The following is a 27,241-nucleotide window of genomic DNA, read 5'->3' as shown; positions in this document are numbered from 1 at the left end:
TAGCTTTCTTACACTTAATATTCAAATCTAATAACAACGGTTAAGTAACGTGGCATATATCCTAACACACCAACTAATAATAACTAAAACATTTTAATACACAGGTGTAACGGAAAATTTTTGTAATAACACATCCTATGTCTAAACACAAGAGAGCTAGCTTCTCTAATTCATAACTAATGGATAAAGGAAAAAATATAGAAGAATGCACTTAAACTGAAGTTCAGTTTAAAACAAACTGTACATTGTAATTCTTGACGCATAATATTACACTAACTGGCGGCTATTTTCAGTCTGTGGTGTTAAAAGTCCACTTCAGGGAGCATCAGCTTTCCCTAGTTAGGTCGGCCTATATGTACACTGCTCATATGCGGCGAGGCGCGACCTACGTACGTATTTGGTTTGGCTCACCGTTTCCGTCTCCACATTGCTAAGATTCGCTTTCTCTGCCATCTGTCACTCGAGCCCTACTGTCACTCAAGCCCTACTGTCACTCGGCCCTTACTGGCGCTGGGCCCTTGCTCTTGTAACATCGCGAGATGTAACTTATCGGGATTGTGGGTAAACCGTCTCTCTGCTGACCTGGTACTAAGTGAACGAGCACTGACCCGGTCTGCCCGTCGCTTCTTTTGCGTAGAATGGAATGTCAATTGTTGCATTATCAAGGGAGTTACTTCAGTTTTCTTGGTTAATTATTCCACTAATTCACTTTTCCACACGATACATGTTTATTGCCACTTTGATGGTTGCTGTCTACCTTTATTTTCTCACTTAAACACGAGGAACATTACATTCTTTAAGCTTACTTATTCCTATGGACGATGCCAGGTCCCGTGGCTTAAACACATTACTCTTTGCTAACTTACACTGACAATCTTGATAAAAACTATGAAAGAACTTAAACATTATGGCACTTCTATCATTCTTGTGATCTGGTATTTGACCGACTACTAACTGAACAGTTTTAAAGGAATATCGTTAACTGGCAAATCCCTCGACACATGAGTGAGGTGCGGGCACACTACGTGCTGTGGTGAGACGTAATTCTGGAAACAAAAGCCGCAGTATTTTGGACGCTTCGATTCTTTTCGCAGTTGCGATTCCTTAGCACACTAGATTCCCAATTCATAGTTATTACATTCCTACTATAAAACTAACTACTACAAATCAATCCTGCAAGAAGGTCGTATGATGTTGGGCAGACATGACAACCATGTTTCCTGTAAACAGACATCACTCGCGTAAATTCGACATGTGTACGCAAGGATTGATTGAAGTGTGTGTGTGTGTGTGTGTGTGTGTGTGTGTGGATAATCTTTTATTAGATCTTTTAGGTTATAGAGATAAAGGTGAAAATTTCCTAAGTTAGATATTCAGTGTCGACATAGATCCAGTCGAAAACCCACTCCGGGAAGTGTTCCGCCACGAAGGTCATGATAATCATGGAGAGGGAGGCGCAGACATAGCGACACTGTGGGAACTTCTGCGTCAGCGCTTGCGTTAGCACCTCCATCACGGGGCTCAGGTCGGCCATCTGGGGATAGAGGACGGACAAAAAAAACTCTCGTGAGATATGCTGAAGCAAATTGACTCGGTGTGGTTATAAGGAGAAACATGAGGTGCTTCATCAAGGTCATTTGTTGAGTTCACATTAACAAGCATTTATGAGGACAGAGGCCAAAGGATTTATAAGTGTCTGTACCACACGTCTTACGTGACCCTGGAGTGTGAAACCCTCACATCATTGTAATGTGAATCAATGGAGGAAGGTTTAGAGCCTGTGGAAATAATGTTTATAAATGACCAACCGCTACAAGTTTAATTAACCATCATATATGACTGTGATATAACGTTAACTATTTGACAAGAATTGTTCAAGATCCTCGATTGAGAACAGTAAGAATCAAGTGAGGAATCATCATGTGAATTTTTCTATAGAGAACATGAGTCGTGTCCTGAGAAGAATTTGATTTGATAGTTTCTAAAGCAATGCCTCGAAACAGAGTCCGAAGCGAGTATAAGAAGCAATACTTGTAAGACGAAACGGGCCAGCTAATTCAGTCTAATGACACATTATATATTATCTTTCTGGTGTCTTTTATGCTATTCTCATTTATATATTGTGCATCTATGTGAACATGTGCCTCTACTGTAACACAATTTGATTCGTCAAATGAGATTCACGTCTTCATTCAAGCTTAAACCTTGACATAAAAAAACCTGTCAACTGTACATGGTAAAGATAATTCTTTTGGTATTCTCATCTGAAATACTTCCAACCCTCAACAGCTCACTCACTGCATCTGTCTATCTATCACGACTTCCATCTCTTAACTTTTGTGAATTTATCCTTCTGATTTCCATTTCCATTTCCAGTCTCAGAACTCTTGAAATAAAAAGCAGGCTAAAATATCATTACCTCGTGATCTCAGAGTCCTCCTTCCTCCCAGCCCTCTCAAAGACCTTCCAACATGCACACTACTTAACATGTATATCTCTCATTAAGCGATTGCATAAGGCCACAAGTGTCATTTGTAGGGATTAATTTTACAGAATTGGAGTTCCTAGCTGGAAACCCTACGGAGCGGCTGTAGCAGACTATGGTGCAGCCCCAGTGCCTATTATGCATATGCAAGGGGGTAAGGCGGGTTAGCTGTTCTTCTCGGAGGTTAAGAACACGTTGATCACTTCAGTGCAGCACCAGTAGCTAGCTTACCTGCGTGGACTGTGGTTCGTTCCTCCCATTAGACTGAGTGATGCAGGGTATAATGTTAACGAAGTCCAAATATCAGATAACAGAACTTAGGTACCTGACTCGCGAATTTAGTTTTTGGAAGAAAAAATGTGAAACTAATGATCTGTTTCATCATCAAGGATGCAGATAAGTAAAGCTGGAACTTGAGAAACCCTACTGGAACATACAAAGATGTTCATAAAAAGGGAAATAAGTAAAAGAAATAAGTTTCTATTCCACATTAAATATTTCAAGTTTGCGATGTTAGGCATCCAGCAAGTGATAGATTTTGAAGTGGATGAGCATAACGTGTAGGCAGAATCGAGCATCCTGTGTGCTACAGATGGTGCCTTACCCCAGTCTTGTTGTTGTGCAATTTGGTGTTGACGACGTGGTCGAAGTAGTTTGCTCCGTACGCCGCCCTGACCTCCTCGTCCATGGCAATCCACATATCCTGGGAGTAAAGCTTGGTAGCTTCGTCTGTGTTAAGTTCAGTTCCTGCGGGGGCCATAGATACCAATCTCACTCATCAATCATATGCTCAATAAACGTACAGTCTTCATGGGAGGACTGAGACGTAACCCCAAACTGGGAATCATACATTTAAAGAGAAGAGTTCATTAACAGGGAGGTGTATATTAACTGGGAGTAGAGCTTACACCAATACAGGCAGGTATGTTTGAAAATTCATGGTTAAACTGTCTGAAATATATTCACGACAGAGATTAACTGCTACTGTAAGAATTCGATCTTTCAGTTTTGTCTCTCTTGTCTCTCTACAATGGCACTATGTAGGCAATCCACCAGTTAAATTTCTTGAGAACTGCAACTGCAATCCCATTCAGACACGTCTCCTTGCCGCATTTCATTTTTTGCAAAGCTTTCACCACTTCTTTCTTTTTCACTTAACCACTAACCTTGATTCTCTCATCGTATATCGTCTGTTTTCTTGCGCTACCTCGCTGATGCGGGAAAGGGTGATCAAGTATAATACATGATATATATATATATATATATATATATATATATATATATATATATATATATATATATATATATATATATATATATGTGTGTGTGTGTGTGTGTGTGTGTGTGTGTAGGGGAGAAAGAATACTTCCCACGCATTTCCCGCGTGTCGAAGAAGGCGACTAAAGGGGACGGGAATGGGGGCTAGAAACCTTCTCCTCCTTGTATTCTAACTTTCTAAAAGAGGAAAACAGAAAAAGGAGTCATGCGCGGACTGCTCATCCTCCTCGAAGGCTCAGATTGGGATGTCTAAATGTGTGGGGATGTAACCAAGATGAGAAAAATGGAGAGATAGGTTTTATGTTTGAGGAAAGGAACCTGGATGTTTGGCTCTGAGTGAAACGAAGCTCAAGGGTAAAGGAAAAGAGTGGTTTGGGAATGTCTTGGGAGTAGTCAGGGGTTGGTGAGAAGACGAGAGCAAAGTAGCACTACTCCTGAAGCAGGAGTGGGGGAGTATGTGATAGAGTGCAAGAAAGTAAACTCTAGATTGATATGGATAAAACTGAAAGTCGATGGAGAGAGATGGGTGATTATTGGTGCCTATGCATCTGGTCATGAAAAGAAAGATCATGAGAGGCAGTGTTTTGGGAGCAGCTAAATGAGTGTGTTAGCAGCTTTGATGCACGAGACCGGGTTATCGTGATGGTTGGTTTGAATGCAAAGGTGAGTAATGTGGCAGCTGAGGGTGTGATTGGTGTACATTGGGTGTTCAGTGTTGTAAATGGAAATGGTGAAGAGCTTGTAGATTTGTGTGCTGAAAAAGGACTGGTGATTGGGAATACCTGGTTTAAAAAGAGAGATATACATAAGTATACGTATGTAAGTAGGAGAGATGGTCAGAGAGCGATATTGGATCGCGTGTTAATTGATAGGCGCGTAAAAGAGAGACTTTTGCATGTTAATGTTCTGAGAGGTGCAACTGGAGGGATGTCTGATCATTATCTTATGGAAGAGAAGGTGAAGATATGTAGAGACTTTCAGATAAGAAGAGAAAATGTTGGGGTGAAGAGAGTGGTGAGAGAAAGTGAGCTTGGAAAGGAGACATGTGTGAGGAAGTACCAGGAGAGATAGAGTGCAGAATGGAAAAAGGTGAAAGCATATGACGTAATAAGAGTGGGTGAGGAATGGGATGTATTTACGGGAGCAGTGATGGCTTGCGCAAAAGATGCCTGTGGCATGAGAAAGGTGGGAGTTGGGCAGATTAGAAGGGGTAGTGAGTGGTAGGATGAAGAAGTAACATTGTTAGTGAAAGAGAAGAGAGAGGCATTTGGACGATATTTGGAGGGAGTTAGTGCGAGTGACTAGGAGATGTAGAAAAGAAAGAGGCAAGAGGTCAAGAGAAAGATGCAAGAGGTGAAAAAGAGAGCAAATGTGAGTTGGTTTCAGAGAGTATCATTGAATTTTTGGGAGAATAAAAAGATGTGTTGGAAGGTGGAAAATATAGTGCGTTAGGCAAGAGAACAAATGGGAACAGCGGTGAAGGGGGCAAATGGGGAGGTAATAACAAGTAGTGTGAAGGGAGAGGGAGACGGAGCGAGTATTTTGAAGGTTTGTTAAATGTGTTTGATGGTAGAGTGGCAGATGTAGGGTGTTCTGGTAGAGGTGGTGTGCGAAGTGAGGTCAGGGAGAATGATTTGGTAAACAGAGATAAGGTAGTGAAAGCTTTGCGGAAGATGAAAGCCGGCAAGGCAGCGGGTTTGGATGGTATTGCTGTGGAATTTATTAAAAAGGGAGTGACTGTGTTGTTGACTGGTTGGTGAGGATATTAAATGTATGTATGCTTCATGGTGAAGTGCCTGGGGATTGGCGGAATGCATGCGTAGTGCCATTGTACAAAGGCAAAGGAGATAAAGGTGTGTTCAGATTACAGAGGTATAAGTTTGTTGAGTATTCCTGGGAAATTATATGGGAGGGTATTGATTGAAAGGGTGAAGGTATGTACAGAGCATCAGATTGGGGAAGAGCAGCGTGGTTTCAGAAGTGGTAGAGGATGTGTGAATCAGGTGTTTGCTTTGAAGAATGTATGTGAACAATACTTAGTAAAACAGATAGATTTATATGTAGCATTTATGGATCTAGAGAAGGCATATGATAGGGGTGATAGAGATGTTCTGTGGAAGGTATTATGAGCATATGGTGTGGGAGGTAAGTTGCTAGAAGCAGCGAAAAGTTTTTATCGAGGACGTATGGCATGTGTACGAGTAGGAAGAGAGAAAAGTGATTGGTTCCCAGTGAATGTCAGGTTTGCTGCAGGGGTGCGTGATGTCTCCATGGTTGTTTAATTTGTTTATGGATGGGGTTGTTAGAGAGGTGAATGCAAGAGTTTTGGAGAGAGGGCCAAATATGCAGTCTGTTGTGGATGAGAGGGCTTGGGAAGTATGTCAGTTGTTGTTCGCGGATGATACAGAGCTGGTGGATGATTCGGGTGGGAAACTGCAGAAGCTGGTGACTGAGTTTGGTAAAGTGTGTGCAAGTAGAGAGCTGAGAGTAAATGTGAATAAGAGCATGGTTATTAGGTTCAATAGGGTTGAGGGACAAGTCAATTGGAAGGTAAGTTTGAATGGAGAAAAACTGGAGGAAGTGAAGCGGTTTAGATATCAGGGAGTGGATTCAGCAGCGGATGGAACCGTGGAAGCGGAAGTGAGTCACAGGATGGAAAAGGGGGTGGAGGTGCTGGGAACATTGAAGAGTGTGGAAGGCGAGAACGTTATCTCGGAGAGGTAAAATGGGTATGTTTGAAGGAATAGTGGTTCCAACAATGTTATATGGTTGTGAGGCATGGGCTATAGATAGGGTTGTGCGGAGGAGGGTGAATGTGTTGGGAATGAGATTTTTGAGGACAATATGTGGCGTGGGGTGGTTTGATCGAGTAAGCAATGAAAGGGTAAGAGAGATGTGTGGTTATAAGAAGGGCGTGGTTGAGAGAGCAGAAGAGGATGCATTGAAATGGTTTAGTCACATGGAGAGTGTGAGTGAGGAAAGATTGACAAAGAGGATATATGTGTCAGAGGTGGAGGGAACGAGACGTGGGAGACCAAATAGGAGGTGGAAGGATGGAGTGAAAAAGATTTTGAGCGATCGGGGCCTGAACACACAGGAGGGTGAAAGGTGTGTAAGGAATAGAGTGAATTGGAACGATGTGGTATACCGGGGTCGACGCGCTGTCAATGGATTGAACCAGGGCATTAGAAGCGTCTGGGGTAAACTATGGAAAGTTTTATGGGGCCTGGATGTGGAAAGGGAGCTGTGGTTTCGGTGCATTATATTGTACATGAGAGCTAGAGACTGAGTGAGAACGAATGTGGCCTTGTTGTCTTTTCCTAGCGCTACCTCGCGCTAGGGTGGCGGCGTAAATGGATGAAGGCAGCATGTATGAATATGTGCATGTGTATATATGTATATGTCTGTGTATGTATATGTATGTATACGTTGAGATGTATAGGTATGTATATGTGCGTGTGTGGGCGTTTATGTATATACATGTGTATGTGGGTGGGCTGGGCCATTTTTTCGTCTGTTTCCTTGCGCTACCTCGCTAACGCGGGAGACAGCGACAAAGTATAATAAATGAATATATATATATATATATATATATATATATATATATATATATATATATATATATATATATATATATATATATATATATATATGTGTGTGTGTGTGTGTGTGTGTGTGTGTGTTACAGAACTCCGTGCCCTTGCAAGTGATTACACTGGGAATAAAGCGTCATTTCGACGAGGCTGCATCAACATCGTCAGCGGATGATAAGGAGAGAATTTGATTGGTTAGCCGTTGAATGGGTGATTCCTTTCTAAAGCCTAATGAAATCCCGTCAGAAAAAAAAAAAAGAATATCACCTAAAGCTTTGAACACATATTTACACCAGGTAACACCAGCCACAACAGTGAACATCGGTCACGACAATGAAAACCAGCCACAACGGTGAACACGTCACGGCAGTGAACATCAAGCACACCAGTGAACACCAATAACAACGATGAACACATCACAACAATGAACGACTGTGAACACCAGCTGCAACACAGTAGTGAACATGTTACAACAATAAACACGACCAATAACAGCGAACAACAGGCACAGCAGTGTACACTATCATCAACAGTGAACAACAGGTACAACTGTGAACATGATTTGAAACAGTCAATCAATACTTATGACGGTGAATACCACTGACTAGAATGAACATCAGCCACTAGAGTAAACACAACCCACAGCAGTGAATAACTGCTACGTGAGTGAACATCAGCTACAGTGAACACAACCGATAACATTGACCACTAATCACAAGGGTGAACACAAGCCAAAAGAGTGAACACAAACAGCCAGAATGTTTAATACCAACCATAAGAATGAACACCAGGCAAAACAGTGAACACCAGCTACAACAAATGAACACCAGGCGTAACAGCAAACACACCCTCATAAATGTGTTCTAAAGGCACCTGCCCCTCCAGCAGCCCCTTCTAAGCGTAGATACTAGCACCTAAACAAGGCTGACTCGAATAACTTACGCAACTTCTTTTCCGACTTTCCTTAGGTGAATTACTGTCTCTTATTTTGTGATGCTTCTGTCTCAGCCAAACGCATGGCAGAGGATATTCTCGAGGGAATGGAAGCATTTATACCCTCTTACTACTAGATGACCTCTTCATCCAATCTATGGTTCAACCGTTCCTGCTCTAAGGCCATTCACACAAAGGATCAGGCACATCGGGCTTGGAAAATCTCTCCTTCTTCTGGCTCCCATTCAGCTTTTATCTCTGCTCATAATCGCTGCAAATACGTTATCCGTGAGGCGAAGGTTTCCTTTACTCACCGTAAGTGCGATAACCTCTCCTCGTCATCCACTGATAGGTCTTTCTGGTCTTTAACTAAGGGCATCTCTAACAACTTCTGTCACTCTACCTTTTCTTCACTTTTCTGTTCTGACGGTACTATAACTGTCTCTCTTGTAGACAAAGCAACTCTATTTGGTTCCCATGTCTACTCTCTCCGCCGTGGGTGACTAACATTCTTCCACCCCCTGATTCTCCTTCTTCCCATAATCTCTTTTTGGACTGTCCAAAAAGGGCTTCTTTCTCTGGACACAAACAAGGTCCTGATGGCATCCATCCTCGTGTGCTGAAAGAGTGTGCCTCTGAACTTGCACCTGTGCTTGCTCGCCTTTTCCTTTTCTGCTTAAAAACCCAAATTTTTCCCTCTTGTTGGAAACATTCATTAAGAAGGGCGACCATTCTGACCCCTTTAACTATCGTCCTACTGCTTTGACATCCACTATTCCCAAAGTATTTGAATCCCTCCTCAACTCCCATATCATTAAACACCTCGAAAATCACAGTCATCTCTGATCACCAGTAGGACTTCTGTAAGGCGAGATCCTCTGGTGATATTATTTCCTATCTTATTAATGTCTGGTCATCATCCCTGAAAGATTCTGGGGAATCATGTTTAGTTGCTCTTGACATATCTAAGGCTTTTGACAGGGTTTGGCATCGGGGTCTCATCTCTAAGTTCCCATCTTTTGGCTTCCCTTCTTCACTTTGCTCCTTCATATTTAGTTTCCTCTCCCGCCGATCTATTTCTGTAGTTGTTGATGGATCAGTCTCTCCCCTTTTCTCCAGCAACAGCGATGTCCCTCAAGGTTCTGTCCTGTCCCCTACCCTTTTTCTCCTTTTTTTTTTTCAACGATTTCCTCTCCTCCACAAATGACCCAATGTGCTCATACGCTGACGACTCAACATTACATGTATCCACATCCTTCAATTCTGCTCCCCCTTATCTCAATCAGTCTGTATCTCGTCTTGACAAAGCTTCCTCAAGAAACTCATACTTGGACAGTATATATTAGTGGATTGGTTTAATGCCTCCAAGACTCTGTTTCTACCCCTCTCTTCATCGGAAACTCCTCAAAACTCTTGTCTCCCCTTTGATAGTTTTGTAATTCCACCTCTTGACTCAAAGAACATACTTAGCATTACTGTGACATCCACTCTGTTTTAGAAACACCCACATTACAGGAATAGCTAAGTCTGCCTCTGAGAAACTGTGTTTCCTGTTTAGATGTCGAAACTTCTCTCTTCTTAACAGTTGCTCCGTTTATACAAGGGACTGACTCGTCCTTTTATGGAGTACTGCTCTCATATTTAGGGTGGTTCTAGCTCTGTATGCTTACTTGACAGAGTTGAGTCGAAAGCGACCCGACTTATCAACTGTCTCAGGCTAACTTGCAGACTTGACCCCTTTTCCATACGCCGTAATGTTAGTTTACTTTTTCTCTTCTACAGGTATTACTTAGGTTTTGCTTCCGAGAGCTGGCTGCTTGTGTGCCTCGACCACTAGCCAGACCACGTAATACTCTGCAAGCTGCTGCGTAACATGGTTATTGTGTGGCCATCGGCAACTCAAGGGTGGGCCGTTTTGATACCTGCTCCTTTCCCTACACGTCGAAGCTTTGGAACTCTCTACATTCTCATGTTTATCTCAGTAACTGTGACCTGGCACATTTCAAAAGACAGGTCCTTCACTTCCTCCAAAATTTGTAAATACTTTCCCATGTCTTTTCTTTTTCCGTGTCATAATTCTTTCTATATGTCAGTCCTTGAGGTGAACTTTTATCCGTGCCTGGAGCCTTCAACATAAACAAAACTACAACAGTCAAAATCAGCTATAAGAGTCAGCACCAAACACAACGGTGAACACCAGCTACAACAATGAAACCAGGCACAAGTGTTAACATCAGCTACAACAATGAACACTAGGCGCAAGAGTGAACATCAACTATAATAATGAACTACAGCCGCAACGGTGAACACTAATCACAACAGTGAACACCAGCCAGAATAATGATATCAGGCATAACAGGAAACACCAGCTACAATAATGAACTCTGCGCAGAACAATGAACACTGCGCACAACAATGAACACCCACCACATTTATGTACACCAGAAAAAAAAAATCAACTACAATGATGAACAGCAAACACAAATGTGAACATCAACAACAAGAATGAACACAGATCGCAAGAGTGAACACCAGCTACAACGGTGAACACTACCTACAACAATGAATACTACCTACAACTATGAACACCAACAACAAGAGTAAAGCTAGCCACATTATTGACTACAAGCCACAAGAATGAACACCAGCCAGAACAGTGAACACAAGGCACAACAGTGAATAGCAGTTAGAAAGATAATCGCCAGTGACAACAATTTTACCTGCAGTGAAATTTCCTGGTTCGACGATGCTGACGTGAACACCAAAGCGTTTTATCTCGTTCCTGACGAAGGCAGACGGTCATGTATTAGTCTCCTTTACTGGTGGCCAGCTTACGGTGAGCTCTTACTTAAAGGATATATCTAACACACACACACATACACACACACACACACACACACACACACACACACACACAGCCTCTAGCATCAAATATAGAAGAATCTTGAATATAAAGGGAGGAAAGGTTCAATGAAAGATGTCAAAAAGCTAAGAAGCTTCGCGATGTGCTGTGACAAAGGTCTTGGCGGAGCGCAGCCAGCCAACATTTAAAAGGTATAAGAGAACAAGGAACGAGTATAGCACGATAAGAGAGGAGGGACAGAGAATCTGGGAGACGTGTATTGTGGACAAGACAGGAAACAATTGGAAACCTTTTCATGAATCTATGAGGAGTACATAATTAGCTAAAGAGCTGCCATAATGCAAAGCGACTCAGGTGTATGAACTGTAAAGGATGATGTTAAGATAAGCGAGGATCCGATAGACAAGTTCTAAAGTGTTTTCACAATGGAGAGCTCTATAACCCCAGCACCAATGAAATGGAATGGGAAGGAGTTCTTGAAAGGCATATAAATATTTAGAAAAGACATAGGCAATGTAGTGTAGGGTTTTAATCCATATAAAGTTCATGGTCTTTGTGATATTTCCCAATATGTCCCAAAGATAAATTCAGATACACTTGACAGACCTTTTGAAATGTTGATCAGTTGTCGCTCGAGAAAGGTAAAGTGTCAGGGGTGTGAAAAATGGCAAGCGTCATACCTGTTAAAGCTTTATGAAAGGAGACCGATAGATTGCGTCGAACTATTGGTCGAGCGTTATGACGAGCGTGGGTTAAGAGATAACGGAAAATAGGATCAGTCTCCCTGATGAACATGCCCTGTAAAATACTGAAAAAAAAAGAATAGCCAGAAATTAATTAGATGTGCTCTTGCAGTGAAGGAACCCCGTATGTGAGAGACAACACGGTTTTAAGGAAAGTTGGTCATGAGTAACGAAACTAGATTTCTATGAGAAAGTGAACTCTGTTTTAGATAAAAGAGAAGAATGGATGGATTGTTTGTATTTAGACTGCTGGAAAACATTTGACACTTCGCATAAGGATGGTAAGGGAGCTGGATCTTCAGACAGGACTTTGGAAGAGCCTCCTTTAAAAGATATTTCCTCAGTGGAAAGGAACAAAGGATTCGTGTCAGAGAAGCTTTCTAAGAATTGGTTGAAGTCAACAGTGGCCTGCAACAGGGTTCTGCTCTTGGACCGTTACTGCGCTTGATCTATGTGAATGACATGCCAGAAGCCATGGACTTCTACCTGGAAATATTTGCGGATGATGCCAAGATCATTAGAGAGGTAAACAGCGAGAAGGAATACTTTAACTTACAAAAAAGGAACTGAGACAAACTCCAAAGTTGGTCCTACACATAGTTGGGGAGATTGAACACAAGTGATTGCAAGGCAATGGGTATGGAACACAACGAAGGAAGCCTCCATATGAATCACATCTAGCTAGTCATAAGCTGTATAAATTCTGTACCAGAGGGGCTTGTGAATCGACATCGTCCCATACCTATCGCCAGAGTCCCACTTTAGGAGAATATAAAAGGAGACAAACTGTCTGTTGGCAAATATATGAATTGCATTCATGTAACAGATAAGGAAATACTCAGCAAGTTGTTCACATCCTACACTATACTGAAACTAGAATATGCCTTTCAAGTTAGGTCGCTGCCCTTGGAAAAGCACAGAGGACGAAGAGAGAAGGTCCACAGGAAGGACACAAAGGTGGCACCAGAACTAAGGGAGTTGTGTTACAGGGAAGGGTTAAAGGTCATTGAAGGGAGAAGGTTAAGTGTTGACTTGAAGACAAACTTTACTTTTGTATATCAATTTGACGGAATCGTCAATAAACATTTCTTAGAAAGATGAAAGGTTAGAACAACTGGATGCCACAACACGATTCCAAGCAAGAAACTTGTTAGAAAAAGATGTGAAGCACTTTCATAGTATAAGGATAGTAGATGAGTGGAGTAAATTCAGTTATTAGACTGTGAATGTGAACAGCACACAAAGCACAAAAGTTTGACAAGTTGTATGACAGTAGAAAAGTTGAAGAGTTGGTCTACCTTACTGTACAAATAGGTAATTGCACAGAAAAGGATTGGACTTATACTTGGATGAGCTATCCTAATATAAACTAGCATTCTTTAAAGTGACCATCGCAAGTAGAGCAAAGTTCTGCTAACTAAAGCGAAACTAACGAAATGAAGGTTGGAATTGCAGCGCTCCTCAAGTAAACTTAGTATCCCTCATGTAGCCACGGTCTTTGACAATCCCGTTACTGTCTTGTCTTGGTGCTTCGAGGGGGTTGTAGCAATGTTTTCGAAGAGTAAGCGCATGTAACACCTTCCCTGACATACCCTTCCATTTATCTCAGACAGCCTGCATGAGCTGCCTGAAAACTTGTAAAACATTTGTTTGAAAAGGTTTGTATTTTACTCATCCGAAATACTCTGTATAGCACCTGATACAGTCTGTGTGGCAGCTACCTAAAATATTCTGCGCATGAAATATCTCAAGTAGTTCGAGCGACACCTATTTTTGACAGTCTGTGCAGCAGTACATAACTCTGTGTTAAGGCCAGTCCACCTCGTTCGGACCTTGGGTCTGTGTGGTCTTTGTGTCTATGCAACTCAAATGATTGATTAGTTGGTTGTTGGGCTTTAGATCTATCAACTGCCAGGGTCATTAAGGCCCTCATCGTCAAGCTACATCCACCAACCGAAAATTCTTTCGCACCTTCAGGTGTTGAGGATGAAATTCTTTCACACCTTCTTCAGGTGTTGAGGATAATTCTAAGACCACAAACACTCCCGCTACGCATGTGGCCCATGGTGTGTGCATCTGCAGGTACGTCAGAAAATCAGCGTTTCATCTACCCGAAGCAGAATGTTCCTCAATTTTCAGCTTCGGGACTTTCTCTCTTTGGAGTTAAACTGCAAAAGTCATTGCAACGTTTGTCTGAGACGGCTTGTACAGCTGCCACTGATAGCCTAGACAGTCCTTAACAGAAAAAAGGCCTGTGTAGCACCTCTCATAGGTTACGTGTGGCGGAGCTCCTAGTTGAGAATGACTGTGCTGGACCTGAGACTGTCTATGGAATGGCTATTCAAAACAGTCTGTGCATCATCTGATAGAGACAATCTGTATATTAACCACCTATTGAGCGCTGACTTGAAACAGCCTACGAAACGCTTACGGAGCACAGTCTGCGATCGAAGATAGTCTGTACAGTACCAAACAAGGTACGGTCTGTTGCTTGAAATAGTCTGCGTATCACCTGTCTGAGACGTTCTTTGTAACATATATCCGAGACATTGCAACACCTATTTGAGAAAGTTTGAGCAGTATCTACCTAAGAAAGTCTATGCATCACCTTCATGAATCAGTCTGTACAGCATCCACCTGACACAATCTGTGCAGCATCGACTTGAGACAATCTGTGCAGTATCTCTTTGAGAGTCTGAGGAGCACTTTCGTGAGACAGTCCATGCCTCACCTACCTGAGACAGTCTGTGCAGCACCTACCTGAGACAATCTGAGAAGCACTCGAGGGCGTGCTTGGTCAGCTGGTAAGTGGAGAAGAGCGGGGTAGCGAAGCGGCCTTCCACGCTGGTTATGTTTACCACCCGACCTGAAGCGTTACAAATACACCACCCGTCACTACCTCCATCAACATCACTGGCGTCACATACACACCACCCGTCCGTCACTACCATCGTCAACATGACCCGCGTCACACACACACCAGTCTTCCGTCATGGTAAGTGAACAAAGACCAATTTATGTATGTGGTAACTAATGTTGGTTGAATTGAATGAAACCAAGTGTAAATGTATTCAGATGAATGCATTGTGTCTGATAATGACAATCAACATACAGTATTGGGTGAGAATACAAAAGTTATCTCATCCTATTGTATTGTTTCTTATATCTTATTTTCTACACACACACACACACACACACACACACACACACACACACACAAAATGGACTCCATGGTATAATGGTTAGCGTTACTGACCATGAGTTAGCATGGGACAGCCCGGAGTCACACCCACAAGGATGCGAATTCTAAGTGGGGCAGGCGGCTTACATCCACCCCAGGCGCTCATCCTCCCCTCGGGGCTGCTCGTTTAGGCTTGTGTGTGTGTGTGTGTATGTGTGTGTGTGTGTGTGTGTGTGTGTGTGTGTGTGTGTTTGTGTATTGTATGCATATGTATATAGGAATAAAGACATAATACATATACACAAGGTTACGAGATGGGGCAACATGAGTGTAAAATTCTTCCCTCCCGTAGCACACAAACAGTAATCACACACACCATCTGTCACTCACTAGTCACGACCACCATCAACAAAACCAGGACCTCATGCTCGCAACACTAGTCACAGTCGGAGTCATAGAAATATAGTGTCGTAGGGTTCATATATTGCATCCTATGGAGGACATTCAAAACTAATATATTTTTACAGACTGATTATCTTTCAGGTATGCGACGAAGGTAGCTACCTAGTGCCTGGGAAATGTCGAGGACTTGCAAGAACAGATTACAATAAAAGATTTGTGGTTAATGAGTGGGTGTTACTTTTTTATAATTCCATATGAGTTAATGCAAACAGATGGACATGAATGAATTTATAAATAAACAGAAGTGCAAATGATTGGGAGATGTATAAGAGAAAGCGGCAGGGGTTGAAAAAGAGGGCAAATGTGAGTTGGGGTGAAGAAGATGAGTAAACATGCAAGTAATACAAATAGATGGGCATCGATTAATATACGAATAAATAAGGAGTGCAAATAATTGGGAGACATATAAGAGAAAGCAGGGGTGCAAATGATTGGGAGACGTTTCAGAGAAAGCGGCAGGAGTTGAAAAAGAGGGCAAATGAGAGTTGGGGTGAAAGAGTATCATTAAACTTTAGGTGGGATAAAGAAATGTTTTGGAAAGAGGTAAGTAATGTGCGAAAGACAAAAGATCAGATGGGAACATTGGTGAAGGGGGCAAATGGGGAACTGATAACAGGCGGTGATGAAGTGGGGCGGAGATGGAGTGAGTATTTTGAAGGAATGTTAGATATGTTTAATGATGTACGGTGTTTTGATCGGGATGCCATTTAAGTATCTGGAGAAGGTGTATGATGCGGCTAGTAGAGATGCTTTGTGGAAGGTCTTAAGAATATATAGTGTGCGAAGTAAGCTGTCAGAAGCAGTGAGAAGCTTTTATCAAGGGTGTTGGGCGCGTGTATGTAAAGTGAGACAGTCATGGAGAGTGTTTTAGTGAAGCAAGAAGAGGTGAAAGCCTTACAGGAGATGAAATCCGGCAAGGCTGCGGAATTGGATGGTACTGCAGTAGAATTAATCAAGAAAGGAGGTGACTGTTTATTGACTGGTTAGTTGGAGTCTTCAATGTATGTATGGATTATTGTGAGGTGCCGTATAAAGGCAAGAGAGGAAAAGGTTAGTGTGCAAACTACAGAGGTATACATTTGTTAAGAGTACCTGTTACGTTGTAAGGAAGAGTGCCTGAGAGGGTGAAGGCACGTTCAGAGCATCAGACTGGGGAGGAACAATATTGTTTCAGGAGTAGTGGAGGATGTGTGGATCAGATGTTTACTTTAAAGAGTGTCTGGTCATCGTAATTATCTTAAGTCCCGTATTATGGAGAACTTGCCTATCGAACGACAAGGATAGGTATGCTGGGTCCCACATTATCATCAAATTTCCTTCACTGTTATCAATAAGATATTGTTCTAGTTCATCAGACATCTTTGGATTACTCTATACTATCAGGGTAATTTGGAATCTTTTGTTTAAAGGACCCAATCTCTAGTATCATATCTAGGAATTTAGAAATACACTTCACCCAGTCCTCAATCATATCCTTCTTTCTTACTATTGGTCCTTCAAGAAAAATTATGTGCAGTTTAACATCTTGAGTATGTTTATTGTTAACATTATGCCTGTGATATCCCGAGGTCTTAATGAATTATGGATTCCCTACTAATTAAGATTATGACAGTAGATGACCACGTCATGGACCATTAGGTCCCCTGTTATCTGTTTTTCTCATGATCACTTTTAGTGAGGCCTTCTACTGATGGAACCTCCCCGATTCTCAACTGCTGTGACTGACTCGTCCTCTAACGCTTCCACGTTCCATGTGTTTTTTTTTCTTTTTGAACAATAATGAGGTTCTTGCCCTTTTCTTTTGGTTATGCTTTTCATTTTGTTTTATGAAATCAACCGATACTTGTGATATATCTGTTTCTGAGGCTGTGTGTGTGTGTGTGTGTGTGTGTGTGTGTGTGTGTGTGTGTGTGTGTGTGATGAGAACACAGCAGAGAGAGAGAGAGAGAGAGAGAGAGAGAGAGAGAGAGAGAGAGAGAGAGAGAGAGAGAGTAAGGGAAAAGGATGGATGAAGAAGAGAGGCAAAAGATGCCTTTGCCCAGCACTGACCCTTGGCCTTCCTCAGCAGCGGTAGGAAGGTCTTGGTAGTGGCGATAGCACCGAGCACATTGACGTCCAACAGTTTCCTATAGGTGGTCATAGGCACCCACTCCACGGCGCCGTAGGTGGAGATCCCTGCGTTGTTCACCAGTGCCCACAGCACCTCTGTAAGAGGGAGAAGGCGCTCTTAAACTCCAATCAGACACATTTCCTAGTTGGCAAAGGTCCGGACGGAAAACTAGTGTAACACTTTAGCATGCCAGTGATACCATTCTGGAAGGACTTGTTGTGTAGTAGGTTGAACATATTGTCAGTTTAAGTAATGTGGAATCTCAAGATAACTGGAAAAATTATTTGAATTAAGTTAATACGAGATGATGTCATGAAATGCTATCAGTTATATACGTACTGTAAAAGACAGCCGTACTATCCTTTTTTCTTTTGAGCAAGTTACTGTACGTGTGTGTATGTGTGTGTGTGTGTGTGTGTGTGTGTGTGTGTGTGAGAGAGAGAGAGAGAGAGAGAGAGAGAGAGAGAGAGAGAGAGAGAGAGAGAGAGAGAGAGAGAGAGAGAGAGATATGGGGGGTAGCACTTTATCCAACAATAGATTCTTTGATAACGTTACATGGGTGCGGATACTTTCTTCAGTTTATGCTGTTATGATCGCAGCAAAGACGATCTCGATTGGGTCATCACTGGGAAGACGTAATAACGCCCATATCACGAAGCTTCGGCCCTCACCTCCTCTATCTTACATCCATGTCTCTCACTACCTTCAGTATGTCCAATCTGCCACCTTCCTCTCCCAAAATGCCCTCATAACTCCGTCCCTCATCATTTCCTTTATCTCGAATACTCGCATCCTCCCGCTACTTTCATCATCTCTCACATTCCCTCCTGAATTCCCTGCTTCACACGTTCACATTTCACCATTGTTTCCATTTCCTCATACCTCTGCATCTCGTATATTTCACTACCTTACATCTCCGAAGTTCAACGCTGTCAGTTCCTTATAACTCTACCTCCGTTCTTTATAAAAAAGATTGTTTCATACTACTGTAGCTGACCACCTCCGCTATCCATGACCCGTCGCTTTTCCTGAGTTGAACACTGGAATGAGTTGCTCTCAAGCGTTGCTCATACAAACACAAAGCCTTCGTTCGAAAACCGGCCAGACAAATTTTTCATTAATTCAAGTATCTAGTGAGAAAAATTGTACACACACTTTGATGCCTTTTCTCATTCTCACATCCTAAGAACAAATTGTGGTGCAACAGAGGGTGGGATACTGGCCTGCGGTTATATACTGGGACTTCTCTACTGATCTTTCCTATTAAATTCCATGAAAACTTACTTCACCATTGCTTGTTTTTTTTCTTGTTCCTGCCGATTATTGTTGCCCGAGGAAGTGGAGGAGTGGGAGATAGCATCCTTACTGCTCTATCTTTACCTCTTCTACTTAGAACAGGAATAGATAATTTCAAGTTCGAAACAGATATCCTAGACATGGCCTCAGCAGACCATCTGTTGTCTGTCTTTCCCATGTACTACCTCACGCCTGTGAGTTTCGTAATCTCCTCAATCTTTCACACTTGTTAGTATTGACCTCATAAGCCTCACTCTTCACCACTTCTACTACCTTCTATCCTTGCCCTCATCAGTACCTGACGCACCTAACCCTTATCATACTCATTACCTCACAATCTGCCTCACACCACTTCTATGCCGCTGCACCCTCCATTATCACCAGCATATCCTCACACCTCCGTCCCTCACTACCTATATTTCCCAGTATTCTCATCCCTCATTCCAGCACCTCATTCCTCCGTCCCTCTGCAATTCCACTTTCGCAACAGCGACATCCCTCACCACTTTCACTTCCTCACACCCACACCCCCCACAGTCTTCATTTCCTCACATCCACGCCCATCAGCACTTTTCACTTTCTCACAGCCCCTTTCATAAGCCCCCCAGTCTCCAAGAAAACACAATCCCTCTTGTTTCTCACCTCCGTCAGCCAGGGTCAGCCTGATGGTGCGTAGTGCAAAGTCTAGCTGCTCTTGCTTGCAGACATCCAACTGTAGGACGTGAAGGCGGTGGGAACCCATCCTCCTTAGCCGGTCGGCGCCCTCCGCACGTTCCTCCGCCAACAGGCAACCCGCGAAAACCCGGAACCCCTGCAGAAGATGATGTGGTTGGCATCGTTGCCACACGATAAGCTGGGAATCATGGTGGCTCGCGACATTTGGCACACAGTCTAATTGTTCAGCGGAGGAAGGCAATAATCAGACGTCTTGATTTTTAGAAAAAGAAAGCGGAAGACAGTTGGTGATTTAGCGAGTATCTGTTTGTCTTTATTGACGATTATTATAATAATGGTAATGATTACTACTAGCACTACTGCTTACACTACTTCTACAGATAACAATAACAATAATGATAATGAGCGGTTAACTAAATTCAGACAGCCATTCGGCTGAAAATACGGAGTTGAGGTATTGTAAAACTGGCAGGTCATAAAAGGAACAAAGTTAAACTAATCCTAAAAGAGTCTAAGATCAAGATGGGTTGGATATTTCCACACTTTGGATAAGCACATGAGTAAGATACACTCGGTAAAAGAAGTACCTTTACAACTCCTGCGCGAAAGAAATTGACTTCATAAATGAAGGGTTTGATAAAAACTCATTCCTGGTTTTGGAAGTTCTGCATGTCTTAGGTACGGCTATGCTCTTTTTCCCTTTTTCTTGCGTTGAGGTCTCCAGCTACGGAAACGTCCACATCAAGGCCGAGTCTCAATTGAAATATAGAGAGGTTAATGAAAGGGAAAAAGAAGAGACAAAGGAAAGTTTTTACGAATTTTGGAGGAAGTGAAAAACATGTTCTTTAAGATATGCCAGGTCATAGTTGTTAGGAAAAACAAACAAACAAACATGAGAGGATAGAGTTCAAAAGCTTCGAGATGTAGGGAAAGAAACAGTTATCAATAATCGAAATAAGTGATCAGCACTCTCATACATTTCCATGGAAGGGGGACAGAGATATGCGTGTACCACAAGGGACGGATGATTCTCTGCTGCATTTTACTAACCAGCTGGCCCTCACTGTGGCGGAAGTAGGGCAAAGGGTTCCTGGTTTTTATGGGGGTCCAAAGGTATCGTTCTCTCCCGGCCAGCCCCAAACTACTCAGCAATATCATGTAGGTCAGGGCAAGCTCATGGCAACTGTAACAATTCCAGCGCCATTAAATGTGATGGAGATTTGGCCGTTATCTAAGCCGAATTCATAGCGTTGGCGAGTGGGCGTTATCTGTCGTCTGAGGGACGCTGGCCTTGAGTGGACATACATTAAAAAGAACTGTACAACAGGGTCTGGCCTGCTACGTTGTGTCACTAAAGTGGCGAGGCAGATTAACATGTTGTGGAGTTAGTGCTGGAGTAGGACTTGGAGTGTGACAAAGTGGTGCTGGCGTTAAGGGTTAATGTGTAGAGAAGTTTGTGGATAAGAATTTAGGGTAAATAAGTGTGATCTGTTAAAGTGACTGGCAGAGTAAAGTTTAACCACATTGCCATAAGTATGTTATGATATGAAATCAAGAAAGTTACCAGGCACTGTGTTAAAAGTGAACACCCTAGATGTGAACAATTTGTGAACTTTTGGAAATATTGTATCTAATGTGAATAAAGTTACATTTAGTTTTGAAAGGAAATTGACCCGCGTTTATTGCTCTGCATCTGGCAGAGATTATCATAAATGTATCATTTGTGAACAGCTAAGTAGATTCTTGTTGTGTTTCAGTAACATAAGCAGGAATTCATTTGTACTTTAAATTTTCTCTGGTAGTGAGGTGTGGCGAGCCCTTTGTACTATGCGACACAGCATTTCCTGACACTTGTATGATGAATGTAAATATCACGTATGAACTGACCCTGATTATTTTGCAGAGACATGATTTAGTAAGCGTAAGACCTCTGTATACTGACAACAACATGTAGCGTAACTGATATTGTTGGTAGGGTTTAGGCCTTAACCTCTGTGAATGCTTATCACTACAGATAATTAATCAGCGCGATCACGTAAATGTAATAACATCACGTTGTATCAGTTACCGCGTCTTGTTAACACAATATTGACACATGAAATCGCTTGTCAAGGTGGATAGGCTGCATTGGATTAACACGTCAATAAACGCTTAAACTTGACCTATCCATATGACAGATGGCAATATGGTGCATGTGTGCCATACAGTTCATGAGAGAATGTATCATTAGTCTTGTATCAGATACATGCCAGTCATGTCACCCAGTCACTTATTTCTACGTTATGTTTATCATCTGGTGCAGAAAACAATGCTGACAGATCTCTTTTATCATTATCTGGTGTAGCCGCCCCTTACACGCCTGGGTGCTTCACGCGTCTTGCCCAGCCGCGCCTCCCAGCTGTCCCCATGCCTCTAATGCGCCTGTAACGACAGCTGCACGGGTTCGATGTTCTTCTTTTGCCATGTGTGATAGCATTGCGCCCACACGTGTTCGATGGGGTTGAGGTCGGGGATCTGGGTGAATGTGGCATTACTGCAATCTCCGAGTGTGTCTAAACCAGGCCTGGACTGCTGGCCACGTGTGGATGGAGCAGCTGTCGTGGGCGAAGTATAAGTATTCTGGCTCTGGGAACGTAAACTCCTCACTGATGGAAGCCAAACCTCCCTCAGTAGTTCCTCATACTTTTGCCCGGTAAACCACCCCGGAACAACATAAGTCAGCTGACTTACACCACCTACAGGCATCCTGTCCAGTAAACCCACACTGACTCAGCAGCTCATCGGCAAATCTGATACAAGGAATTTGAATATAACACATATGGAGTTCTTCTATATATGATTAACACACACACACACACACACACACACACACAAACACCGTACATGAACGAGAGAGAGAGAGAGAGAGAGAGAGAGAGAGAGAGAGAGAGAGAGAGAGAGAGAGAGAGAGAATACAACTCACCAGTCTATCCAGGTGGAGGGCAAGCGCGTGGCCAATCCCAGAGTCGCAGCCGGTCACCAGCACCGCCCTGCCCGTGGCCGGCACCTGCCGCACACACACAAACATAAACCCAGGTTAATCACTTCTTCAATTGCCTCATCAACAGTGCTGTGATCTCTCCTCAGAAATGATCGATGGATGCAGAAATTTTGAAGTGGGTCTATAACAGTGACATGTGACACGATCATCTAAGCATTTCAATGCAGGGCTGAGAGGAGGTGCAACTACCTAATGTCAGCCCCAAGTCTTAGTTAGCCTCATTTCTCCGATTACTACGAAACTTGTCAGTTGTTAAAGTCATTAATATGAGAGTGTGTCCTTCAGCAAAGGATTAATCAGATTAGTGGAGAAACTCCATGGCGTTCCTTGTAGTCAAAGACATGTAGTACTTTGTGTCCTTTAAGCGGCTACTACAGACGTGTGGCTCTCCAGCCTGCTGCCCATAACCTAGTCATTAATTAGCGTCTTGATATTCTTTGTTGTTTTATCCTGTAGGTTGTATACCCTGAATCCAATCTCTTTTTTCTACTGGCTTATTGCAGGTGATTGTACTTACGGTGAAGCTGGCCAGGAGGAGGAAGCAGCTGGCGGAGAGCAGCCAGGCACCCCAGAAGGCCATCCAGAAGTTAGCGAGTCCCAGGAGGCTGAGTAGCGCTGCCAGTACACAGCTCACACACCCCCAGAATATCACTCGGGCGACCTTGTTAAACGAATGCTGCATCTTGGAGGACTCAGGGCTCACTCATACCTGCCGGGAGGAACGTGACTGTGAAGACAGGAAGGGTGTTCGATCATCTGTATGACTTACGGAGATGGACAGATTTGCGATTCAGTTAGTTATGCGAGTAAGATGTAGAAAATCAATACGTAATTCCTTATATGGCTACATATAGTGTTTGTGCTATAATTCTTTATCTATATGACATAATACGACTGCACATTGCCTTGTAAAGTGGTTTACATGACCGTGAAGAGTTCGGTACTTGGTGGGATAAGTGATAATGCTGACTGTGCTGACAGTTTACAACGCTGACATGATACCCAGTCGTCGAGGTTGAAGCAACGGCTGCCAACCTCCTAAACTCCCCCTGACACAAGAGGATCTCAAGGCCTGATGGTGTTGGAGCTTCCATGAATATAATGAAATGACGGAGGTCTAACCTAGAGTACTTCATCCCACAAACTGGCATGAGTAGAAAACTTTAGCTGCCGCCAAAATCTTTTGCAAAAAGACTTGGGGAAACCACGGAGTTGGTAGCGGTCAGGTTGCTTAGTTGACGGTTTACAGTTGGGATTAGTCGGTAAAAGCGGATAAGAAGACATTTGCAATGCACTCGGACATTCTTTGGAGATTCTGACACAAAATGAAAAGAGACCGTTCTAGTGACGGAAATCACTCGAACCAAAAGTGTTCCCTCAAAAAGAATGACATCTTCAAAATAAGAAAGATCTCCAGAGAATACAAAAACTACCTTTGAAAGAAGAATAACCATTAAAGAGTGTAACTAATCCCCCTCCCCCCCAAACTCCTGAAAAGTAAAGAATCCCGGAAAAATAAGAGGAAAAAAATCCTCCAAAAAGGAAATATACCTTCCCGAGACAAGAAATACACTTACGTAATGAAACGCACTTCACAGAAGGGATAAGCGCCCTCCAATGAAGACAGAATACCTTTAAAAGAAGTAAAGTGTCGTTCAGGGAAGAGGAGTACCCCTAGAGAGAGTGCCCCTAGAGAAGAGGAGTGCCCCCAAAGAAGAAAAATACTATCAAGAGACGATTAAATCATCCTTCAGAGAAGAAAAGTGCCTTAAAGAGGTGAGCAGCGCACTTCAGACATGATCATATCTCCACAGTAGAAAGATCATTTCAAAAATAGTATAGGGCTTTCCGTAGACGTAAAGGATCACACAGAGGAGAAAAGAAGCATCTCAAGAAGGAAAGCAGGCATCAGAGAAATATAATTCCCTCTGGGAGGGAAGTACCTCAACGGATGTTAAAACGTCATTGCCACAGAAAAATACAGTCATGCTCAAAGTCAGGTGCATCCTTTCCCATCCCCGCCCCACCCACCTACCAAAGAGTGTGGTTCCATCAATCGATGAGGAGCCAAACCATAAACAAAGTTTCCTATCGTCGATATCAGTCATTACGTAAGTAATCTGGGAACGATAAAGGCTTTGAACATATCATCTTTACAAAACCCAGCGCACCACTTCAATTTTACTTAACGGTTACCAACTGTCATGCTTTAATGAGCTCCTTGAAATAACAAGAACAATAATTGATGATTAGTTGATAGGTATTCAGTGAGCACTAGAATAGGGTATACATGCATGCATAACAATAGTTAATGGAATAAAGAATAATCGTGTTGTGGTGTGACAACTGATAAGTTTATGTCCAGGACAACAGATGCCTCGATAACAGTCAACACATGAACAAAAACATTTCATATGTTTTAAACGTTGACCGTGAGGAAATATGCTGGGAATGTATTTAGGGAGGAAGACTTGGGCATGGTTGGCGGAGGAGGAAAGTGGCGAGAATAATAAAGAAAATGTGTGAGTGTCAGTGAGTAAATAATTAAAAAGGAGATTCAGTAAAAAAATAAAAAGAACATAGAGGTACATTGAGGGAGGAAGGGAAAGTGAATGGGAAGGAAGGAGGAATGAGAGAGGTAGTGACGATGGAAGAGGGAGGGGATAAAGAAGAGGAAGCGAGGTAATATGGTTAGGGGAAGAAGAAGGAAAATGAGAAGGATAGAAGGAAGAAGGAAAATGAGAAGGATAGAAAAGAGAGAGAGGAAACACTACTACACAGATATCTTAGCACGTGATATATACGACTGGCAGCAATACTAAAATGACAAAGGATCATGATTACAGGTGATGTGAAGTCCATGGACTGGACTGGCTCTAGTCCTAAGTATCTCCGGGCTATTATGTCTTGCATCTTAACCACAATTAACCTGACCTCGTCTAAAAGGGGGATAAAGCTTTAAAAGAGGATAAAGTGAATTATCGCACTTTTAATGTGGAAAAAGTTACGGGATGAATATCAAACAAAATGTTAAGGTGTTTGTATGTTGCGCTTGTAACACTAACACAAATCCAGACAGGATGGATATACATGGGAGGACGCTGTGGCTACTGTGTTGGTGTGGAGGCTGCTCAGTCTCAGAGCTGTATGGTCTGTGTTGTGGGAGATGGACCACTAATGTGGCCTGTGCACTGCCCTCACGCCACCAATCACGACTTCCCTCACTAAGGTCAAAGTGGGGAATAATAGCGTTCCATTCGGCAGTCCTTTTCTTACCACTTGATAGAAATAAGGCTAGTAAGATTTACCTGATTGCGTGAGTCAGGTGTGAGCAGCAGTGGAAACAATGGGCCCGAGTATTGTACCGGAATGAAAAGGATCACAAGTGGGTGACGATCGTCGGAGGGTCGTTATATCAGTTTCTTCGCTTGCCGTTTGACTGGAAACGTATTAATAGCATGGATGTTTACTTTGGAAATAAACGTACGAGTTGCAGTGACTACTAATCTCGTTCTATAACACATATGTTGTGGTATAAATTTGCTTACCTAATCCTGATGCTTGTCGAATGCGCCTTGAATGATTCTCACATGTTTCGTCTAACATTTTCGTATATATTTGACATTACGAAAAAGAAAAGAGAAAAAGTCATACCTCCTACAACAGGGGATTCCAGATCCTACAAGGGGATCTCATTCCAAACGTTTATGATTACAAAGTACTCAAGTTATTGATGATACTGGCGACAGTAATTCCTTGGTTATGATGAAACGCTCTTCCCTTCATCGCCGCTAGAGGGAACTACAGTCACTGGTGGTGGGCTGTCAGGGGTGTGTGAGTGTGTATCTTCTTGAGAGGCAATATGCTCTTAGGGAGAAACTGTACCCTCCAGAAAGGTAGAGGATCATCCTCATGGCAAAAATGCTTTTCAAAGTAATATTCTACCCTCCAGTGACATCACACACTCCTGTCGTAGACTCACCTTCTCCTGGAATGATACGAAGAGTTTAATATGTGTGTGCATGATGAATAACTACAGTGTTCTGTTGCAATTCACGTAATGGTGCATTAGTTAAATAAGGCGATATATTAAAAGATCCTATTTCTTGCCACCTCCGTCATCTTGTTCCTAGTACCTTGAAATTAATTTATATCATTGTCAGTGATCTCGTAAACACTGGTTCACTTTCCTGTCTGAGTTAACAAGTGATTCCCTTCAAGCTCCAGTGCCAATTATTCTATGATCTTGAGAGATTACCTGATTCGTCTGGGTGCTACACGCAGATTATTTCTGAATGATAACTATTATCTAAGATATCAACTTCTCAATCATTCTAGCTGTCACTAAACAGCTAATTCCATATTCATTATGTGCACGATGTGTTAAGGTTAGAGTCCACGAGGACACACTTTACCAGGCGTATCAGCAATAGCAGCAGTAGCAACCAGTGTCAGCGGTGGTTTACAGCAGCGACGGCAGGAGTAACAGAAGTAGCGTAGTGAAGCAGTAAGGTTACAGAGAAAGCTGGGTTGCTGCAGCTGCAGCACTTCGTGTAACACTAACCACTGACAGCTTCCTTGC

General features: G+C 42.6%; 1 protein-coding gene across 2 annotated transcripts; it reads right to left on the bottom strand.

Annotated features, from left to right (window-relative positions):
* On the bottom strand, nucleotides 1-27,234 carry LOC139766405 (D-beta-hydroxybutyrate dehydrogenase, mitochondrial-like). 2 transcript variants are annotated; one of them, XM_071695023.1, is made up of 9 exons: nucleotides 27,075-27,234; nucleotides 23,177-23,368; nucleotides 22,582-22,665; nucleotides 19,587-19,755; nucleotides 17,588-17,743; nucleotides 14,656-14,761; nucleotides 11,010-11,071; nucleotides 3,090-3,232; nucleotides 1-1,534 (listed from the first exon to the last, which is right to left on the bottom strand). In XM_071695023.1, exons 2-9 carry the CDS (start codon nucleotides 23,339-23,341, stop codon nucleotides 1,361-1,363), a joined length of 1,059 nt encoding a protein of 352 aa, XP_071551124.1. In that variant the 5' UTR covers nucleotides 23,342-23,368; nucleotides 27,075-27,234; the 3' UTR covers nucleotides 1-1,360. The 2 variants fall into 2 exon arrangements, with proteins under 2 accessions (XP_071551124.1, XP_071551135.1); XM_071695034.1 differs by lacking the exon at nucleotides 27,075-27,234 and adding an exon at nucleotides 26,314-26,618.
* Between the last annotated feature and the right edge of the window lie 7 nt (nucleotides 27,235-27,241).

The sequence above is a fragment of the Panulirus ornatus genome, chromosome 4 (genome assembly GCF_036320965.1).
Source record: "Panulirus ornatus isolate Po-2019 chromosome 4, ASM3632096v1, whole genome shotgun sequence".
Classification (NCBI taxonomy): domain Eukaryota; kingdom Metazoa; phylum Arthropoda; class Malacostraca; order Decapoda; family Palinuridae; genus Panulirus; species Panulirus ornatus.
Note: the sequence above shows the minus strand (reverse complement) of the source record. Positions and strands in the feature narration are given on the sequence as shown.